General features: G+C 38.1%; 1 protein-coding gene across 1 annotated transcript; it reads left to right on the top strand.

Moving 5' to 3' along the window:
- Positions 1-6,078: 6,078 nt before the first annotated feature.
- Positions 6,079-6,831, top strand: LOC132952366 (uncharacterized). Its single transcript, XM_061024649.1, has one exon. The coding sequence runs from the start codon at positions 6,079-6,081 to the stop codon at positions 6,829-6,831; it is 753 nt and encodes a 250-aa protein (XP_060880632.1).
- The last annotated feature ends 1,587 nt before the right edge of the window (positions 6,832-8,418 follow it).

The raw sequence follows: 8,418 nt of genomic DNA, 5'->3' as shown, positions 1-8,418 counted from the left end.
GCTAACAACCGTACCGGTTTAAAACCCGTAGCTGACAATTTCGGTAACGGTATCAAGCCACAGAAAAAAAGGTATGTTCTCATTTGAAAAATAAAAATCATTTTTTGAGTAGTGCAAGAAATATCAGAATCCATATCATAGGAGTCGGGAAAAACATAAAACAATTTTTAATCATACCCATTTGTTGACAATACCGAATTAGTTTGTTGGAAAAACTCGAAACCGGAAAAACATTAAATTTCCATTGAGCTATTTTTAATAGGCATTAGAAATAACTATAATAGAATGCTAAATATTGTAAAAATAACCCAAGACGCCGGCGTAGCAAAATAGTCTATCTTTTACGCCGTGTGATATAAATAATTGACGCGGACCCGATGATTTAATTTTATTCTGTGTTTTAATCAAGGTTGATCGTGGTCCGGTCGAAGTGTCTGGTTAGGATTGAGGTGATAAAAAACACAACACAAACACTTAATGGATGTCACTTTAAATATGTATTATATTATGACCAAATATGAATACATGTGCCGCTCAGGCGACGAGGTCGTACGATGATGGATTAAGCGACTGGCCTTTTCCGTCAACTCGGCTGAACAAAACTAAAACACAGTAACTACAGTTTGTGAAATTGTTCAGGAGAGCCAATATTCTAAACATTAACAGGCTTATCATATAATAAACTCTTGTAGTTACTTGGCTGTAAATTGATAAATAATCATCCGAATCCAAAGAAAATAATATCGTTTAATTCAGCGTAACAAGATGACAATGAGGATACAAAAAAGTCGATTTTGATAAGAACGTTAGTTACTGTGTTTTAGTTTTGTTCAGCCGAACTGTTGTACGTCTTACGCTTACCTGATTGGTGGGAGAGTCAACCGGGTGCCGAAGTGGTGGTTGGAGATAAGATAGACAGGCCGCTATAGCACAGAATAGATTAAATCAGAATGGTCACATCTAAAAAAATTACATTATTCTTATGGGAAGCTGATAAGAAGGTCCGCCATATTGAATGCATACGTCAGTGTTGCCCAAAAAAAAAAATCTTAAATTTACCTCTTACTATACAATAGTTCAGCTATAAGTTTTATTTTTATTTATTCATATTTGTAATTATGAATACTGTTATTAAAATCTTTTGTGCAATTTCGTTTGCAATTTCGTGCAAAATAAAACTACGTTTAAATTAATCTACTTCTCATGATTCGGATTTATAATTTGTTTTTTTATGTTTTAAAGCAAAGGAAAAAAAGTTGCAATTGCACGAGAATCCGGTCTCTAGTTATTATGTTGTAAGACGGGCTGAATAGAAACACTTTTAACTCAGCAATATCATTAATTTAACGGTTCCATTATGGGTTTTGTTCTAAAAAGCTGATCAATGCATCAAAATACTGATCTGTTTTAGAATGTATGATTCAAATTTCAAGATATTTGTATTTATATTTAACAGATTATTTAATATTCTTCTTTTCTTTTTAAATACCATATTTGGTAATTTGGTAACGTTATTGAGATTTGGATTAACTCATAAATATCCAACAAGATGTTAAAATGTATTACACATAAATATATAATATTCAAAATAAATTCAATAGTTTATGTGGTAAAATACTGGTTTTTTCTGTACTATATTTTAAATAATTATAATATTGGTATAAACCAAATGTAACACAACTATAAATCAATAATAGATTTTAATGAATTAAAAAAATATACACTAATTTGATATAATTAAAGAATATAGGTGACACACTTCTAGGATACAAATAAAACATAATTCATCATTGAGTAATAATTTATTTTATAAACAAGTAATAAAAAGAGTTACTTAGTAGTAATAATAATAATAATAATAATAATAGATTATTTTTATTTCAAAATTGAATACAATTAAGAAAATCAGATATTTAAAAAATGCAATTGTTTGTCTTCTTAATATCTTCTTTAAAATCTATAAAAATACTTTTTACAATTTTTATCATTCTAAGTATTTTTCTATTTTACAAGTCAACATACATTTTTAATATCATATTGTGAAAAATAATATTTTACATGACTTTTTATATTCCAATAATACCGAGTGATCCATAAATTGTGTTAACACTGATTATTTGAAAAAGTTTAAACTTACCTTAAATTAACCTTATATAATTTGATGTAATTTTATAACATTTCTGAACAAAATATTATTTTTATGTACCTGCTATTAACGTTATAATTTGTAAACTTTTTACATTTTTAATTGAGACCATACATTTTTATAATCATATTCTCTGAGTATTTCATTTTTTTTAAAATCAAGTTTCTGTTAAGAAGTTATAAGTATTTTCAGATGAGATGAGCGGAATATAGATCAATTTGATAAGTTTATGATCGCCAATAACTACTTGATAGAAATTTGATTAAAAAAAAAATGAAATACTCAGATGGCTTTTACAATTGATCAAACAACATTTTGAATACTGTTTGGCCCGTTTATTAACAATAAACTCCATTGTGAATAAATTAACAAAGTTACACAGTAATGCAAGTGAACAATTCAGTAAACTTGAAAATTACAGTCAAAAATTTTTAAAACCATATAATAAGGTACAAAAAGCCGCGACATCCAAACAACAACAACGGCGGTAAAATGTAAAATGTTTGGTTAGGAGATTGGAAAGTAAATTGTAAACATCGTTACAACAGTGTCACCGTAAGCAACATAAAATTGAAAAAACATTAATATTCAGTTTGTGGTCAATCTGGTGCTTGCATTCAATATGGCGGACTGTTTTTCAGGCTATTCTGATTTAATCTATTCTGTGGCTATAGTGCTTGTACATTGTACTTGCTACTAATGCGGGCCGCGTTATAATACTTGATGACTTATTACATTATCTTAATATAAACTAATATGAGACAGTTGTAAGAAACATTTAACAGATAGGTTACAGACGTTGAGACAGGACCGGATTGGTATGTATCGGCCCGTCGAGATTTTCACTTCTAAGCGGCCCATTTACATATTCACTGGCCCAAAATTTCGTCTAAAATTGTTACGGGCTTATATGTGGCTAATCGTATAATTTTAAACATGCATTTATTTTCACCCACGCTCACATGACCAGCCCAAACATTGAGCGGACAACAGAGATTTTCTCGGTAGCTTGCCTAACCAATCTGGCCCTGAGTTTATTTACAATAATCTCTATAAAACGATAAGGTGACTGACTGATCTCTCAACGCACAGCCCAAATCACTGGATGAATCTGTCTGACATTTGGTATACAGATAACTATTATGACGTGAGTATTGACTAAGATAGAATTTTTTGAAAATTCAACCCCTAAAGGGGAAAATAAGGTTGAACAACAGTGGCACCGTCTATCGTAAATATTTGACAGTTTTACAATCTTAGCACACCGCGTGGCTTTACAGTAATAATAATTAATAACGATACCCGACCGCATATGCATTTGCCGGAAACTGTGCTGCCGCCACTCGTCGATCCCCGACCAAGGACCAGTGTTCGAACTTATCTAGATAATTATTTTTCATCTTTTATCTTATCTAGATAAATAGTTACAAGGTATCTAAACGTTCATCTTAGATAATTTTTTTACTCATCTAAATGAATTCATCTAGATACATTTTTTATTGATAAAAATCGCGAAATTGTACAAACGCATTTAAATATTTATACAGATTCTCAAACCAAGTTTATGGTTTATAAATAATGTAATAGTGTGGTATAAGTGTATAACGACGGATATACCCAGTACGTTAGACTGTATTTTACTTCCAGACATTTTTTTGCCTTATTTGAAAGATTGCTTATATATTTTTTTTATCATGTGGTAATATTATTTTTATTATTATTGTATAATACAATGTATAATGAATAAAAAACAAAAATACACAAACAAAATAATGTATAACTTAAAGTTGCTCGCTTTCCTTGTATGTAGGTGACGCGGCTACGACGGTGGTGGTGGATGGTCCGCGGTGAGCCGGTCGTTGGTGTTGATTGATTTTGTGGCATGGTGATTGACGAATTCAATTAACAGGTATTTTAGATTTGGTTTATTGGTTTTTTTTCACACACGGGCATAGGTAGGTAACAAAAAAAACCGAATATATCAAACAAAAAAAAGAACAACGGACGGAACGTGGCGATATAAGATAGAGAAAAAATGTTAACTTATGTCGATGGTCGTGGTCCGTGAAAGGTTGTCGAACGGGTGCTTTTAACTAGTGAGTTTACGACGGCCGGTACTCGTTCAACGCGACTCGCCTTCCCGTCCCACCTTGTGCCTTTGTGGCGTGGTGGGGGAGTTGGCGTTGTCGCGCTGTAGCCCGTAGTGGCGGTTGACGAAAAGTGTAGACTGGTCGCTGCGGTACCTGTACTTTGTACTGGTGGCCGCTGCGTACCGCGTTATACTCCCCCGCCAAACCGTCACACGGGGTACACTTGTACCGGTGTCTGTGTGCCATTATGGGACGGGGTGGCTTGTACTACCTCTGGCTTTCACTTGAGGTAGACTTGCCCGCGCCCGTGTGTGTTACTGGGGGTGTTTTGGGGACCCTACCGGAGTGTAGAACGAGTGATTGTCGTCCAACTCCGGCATCCTCTCGAACGCCACCAGCCAATCTGCCTCGGTTATGTCTACTGTGGCCTCTGATTGGTCTGGCGACTCCTGGCTGGTGGGCTGTCCCGGCTCCTCGGACTTGCCGTCCTTGGATGCTGGTTTGTCTACCTCCATCGGTGTTGGGTTGGCCGGAGGCGTGCCGGCTGCTTCCGGGTCTGAGGTTGGCGCGGGTTGCCTCGCTTTCCCTAGCCTTCCTTTTTTCCTTCAGCTGCTGGAATTTACGGCGGTTCCGTGCCTGCTGCGCCTCCGTCCTCACCCTTCCCGTTGGGCCGGAGAGTACCCCCGTAGGCCTGGGTACCGGTGCCGGCTCCGCAGGTGTTACGGGGGCAGGTGTCACGGGGGTAGTGGTTGTTGCTGGGGGTGGTGGCCTTGTCAGTGACGGTGTGCGGCTGCCGGATGTTGGTGTCGATGGTGGTCGTTGTGGCCGCAACCTCCGCTGGATGTCTGTTGTGCGGTCCGCCCAGCCCCGGTTGTAGATGGCCGCCCGCACTGGGTCCTGTAGTCATCCTCGCGACCTGGGCGGCTGTTCGCAGCTCATCCTGGCCACTGGACACCAGCCCCAGCCGTTGGATAAGGTCGGCCACCTGCTGCCACTTCTCCTGCTGTTGGCCGGTCATGTTGTAATATAGAAATGTTAATAGCGGATTTCCCACAAGTTTTTTTACATATAACAAAAAAAGTGTAACGCTATTTATAGCCATGGTGTGGTTTTAAGAAATTCAGTATTTTTAAAAAACCATTCATTATTAATATTATTTAACTTCTTATATGCGCCTATATCCAATATTCCTATGTATACCAATTTAGTACTTGAACAGTATAACATATGAATACGATTTTAATAAATATTAATAATATTGAATATAAATAAAAAGAACCTAGATACATTCTCGATTTAAAAAATCTATAAAAAATATGGTTGCCACGGGTGTACCTAAGTGTTTGAAACATAAATAATTTGTTTCTGTGCGTCACAGTATATTCAGTACCTAATCAGGTATAAGTACTATTATTTGTTACAACGAACTTTACGGATCATTTATAATACATTATAAAAGTCTAAACGTAGTTTTCGTTTAATATATTAACTTAACCGTATCAGATCAATATGTCAAATATTGTAGAACTGGAAACTTCGCCCAAATCCATGGTCCAGTCCGTTACCGACAATTATTTCGAGGTTTTCGACGTGCTCCAGCAAAATCGAGCGAAAACGTTGGAATCTCGAGATATCAAGAGTCTACAGGCGCACTGCAGGCGATATAAATCGACGCCTAATGTGGCTCTGCAGAAGAACTCCGCAGGTGCAGATGAACCCGAGACCGAGTGGCCGTTTACAACCGGAATTATGCGACGATATAAATCGATGCCTAATATGGCTCTGCAACGATGTAACCCCGCAGACGATGTACCCGATATCGAGTTACCTTCCATCACATCCATGGTGGAGTTGCAAGTTTCCACAGATTTATCGTCCACCGAGTTGTCAGTAACGGCACCTGCCACTGCAGAAGTTGACGAGATCGAGGCACCGTCCAACATCTCGTCATCTTTGCCACATGTTCGGCCGATCGAAGCCGACGTGCTACAGTCAAGTCTGATGTATAACACGGCAGCAGTGCAGTTTGATGGTGCCGAGTTTGAAAACTGTTCGACGAAACCACCGGTCCATCAGGCAAATGGTATCCAGGATATGGTGGTAACCCGCGGCGGCTGCAGTGACGCAGTCACGAACCCGACGGTAACCGCGGTATTTCCCAGACACGATGTACTCGATATCGAGTTACCTTCCGTTGCATCCATGATGGAGTTGCAAGTTTCGACAGATTTATCGTCCACCGAGTTGTCAGTAACGGCACCTGCCTCTGCAGAAGTTGACGAGATCGAGGCGCCGTCCAACATCTCGTCATCTTTGCCACGTGTTCGGCCGATCGAAGCCGACGTGCTGCAGTCTAGTCCGGCGCACAACACGGCAGCGCTGCAGTTTGACGGTGACGAGTCTATAAATTGTTCGGCGAAACCATCGGTCCACCAGCCAAATGGTATCCGGGATATGGTGGTAACCCGCGGTGGCTGCAGTGATGGAGTCACGGACCCGACGGTAACCGCGGTAATTCCCAAACGCCGCTCTCTGTGGAGCCGGACGAAGAGATTCGTCCGGCGAATGCTTTGTTGCGGCGCTGTGTCGGCATAGACTGCAATGTATGTGCGTGTTTGTGCCGAGTTTGCCCCACATTTTTGTGTCCCCGGTTGAACTTGTTCGCCGGAAAATCAGTTAAAATCCTTTTACTTCCGCCATTCTACGCGCGTTCATTCTGAGTTCGCTCCGACGTTTGAACGTTTCCCCAAGTCACGCGCACTATACTGACTTTAGTTACCATTGAAATTGCACCGTTTGAGTCATAGATCTGCTGTGGAAATGGTCGGTAAATACTGCTGCCCTCCGCGCTCCTATGTTTAAGAAAATAAATAATTATACCGATCGAAAATAAATTATGGCTATTATACTGCCGTAAAATATGTAATGTAAAATATATAGGATAACCTATATTATGTAAGTTTACACGAATAATAAACGTTTTTGTTTTATTACTTATTTGGTATTTATTTGATATTATTATTAATAAACGCGTCAACACGCTGGTGTAAACTTAACTAGTGGATATGTTGTCTAGGTATATTGTACAGGTATACTTTCGATTTTTCTTTACTAGTGTATAAATCTCACGAGGAACCTTGTATTAAATTCTCAAGCTTTTTGACCAGAAAAAAAAACAATATAATAATATCAACAAGACAACAACCATAACAAGGTACGTCGGAAAAAACCAAAAACACTGCGATATCATGCAAAAAATGATAAGTGTAATAAAGATCTCCGTGGATTTAGATTTCACCATTTGCTTAATATTGCTTTTATAATTTCCTATAGCTTGTTCTATTTTAGAATATGGTTTTGTCGATTCTAAATTAGAATCCTCGTCAATCTCACTCAGTGATGCTCAATCAGCTTGTATTTTTATTAATAATAAATACATTCTATAATAATACTAGCTCTCCGAGCGTCGCTGGGGGAGACCCCCAAACCCCCCAAGTAGGCGAAGAGTTTTAACCGATGTCGGAAACTGCAGTGGTCTTTTGGTCTGGTCGTCGGTCTCGAGCCGGTTGGTGTGTGTAAGGAGGTCTGGTGATAAGGAACTGTGATAAGGTCAGGACCACCGCGGTTCGACGTGGTAGCCAGGGTTATGCCGCCGGAAATTCGAAATTCCATAAAAAAATCATATAGCCACCGCGATTTTTTTGGTGTCTAGCAGGTCAGTCACCTTAGTTATCCGGGTAGGCAATCCGACTGCGTCGGATCGCGGACAGTCTTCATTACTGTCACCAAAAAAGCAAAAATAAGTAATAAATTACGTGAAAAAAAATTTTAAAAATTTAGGGCGTCCATGCAAATCATATAGCCAACGAATTTTTTGGGTGTCTAGCAGGTCAGTCACCTCGAATGACGTTCGCCGTAGTATATAACTACACACAACGCAAACGATATACTACACAGACCAAAAAAACATATTGTATATACGTACCTATGGTATACGAACTAATCAATACATACATATCAACATAATATTACAGTTGTCAGTTGAGTTAACTGGTTGAGGTAATCAAATAGCCACTTTCTTATTTTGGTAATTAATAATTTAATGTGGCATACAAATACTGCTACAGTTACTATATAATATATATTAATAAACAATAAATAAATAGATCCTCATTAAGTCAT

The sequence above is a fragment of the Metopolophium dirhodum genome, chromosome 9 (assembly GCF_019925205.1).
Source record: "Metopolophium dirhodum isolate CAU chromosome 9, ASM1992520v1, whole genome shotgun sequence".
Classification (NCBI taxonomy): Eukaryota; Metazoa; Arthropoda; class Insecta; order Hemiptera; family Aphididae; genus Metopolophium; species Metopolophium dirhodum.
The sequence above is the reverse complement of the archived record's forward strand: the minus strand, read 5'-3'. Positions and strand labels throughout refer to the sequence as shown.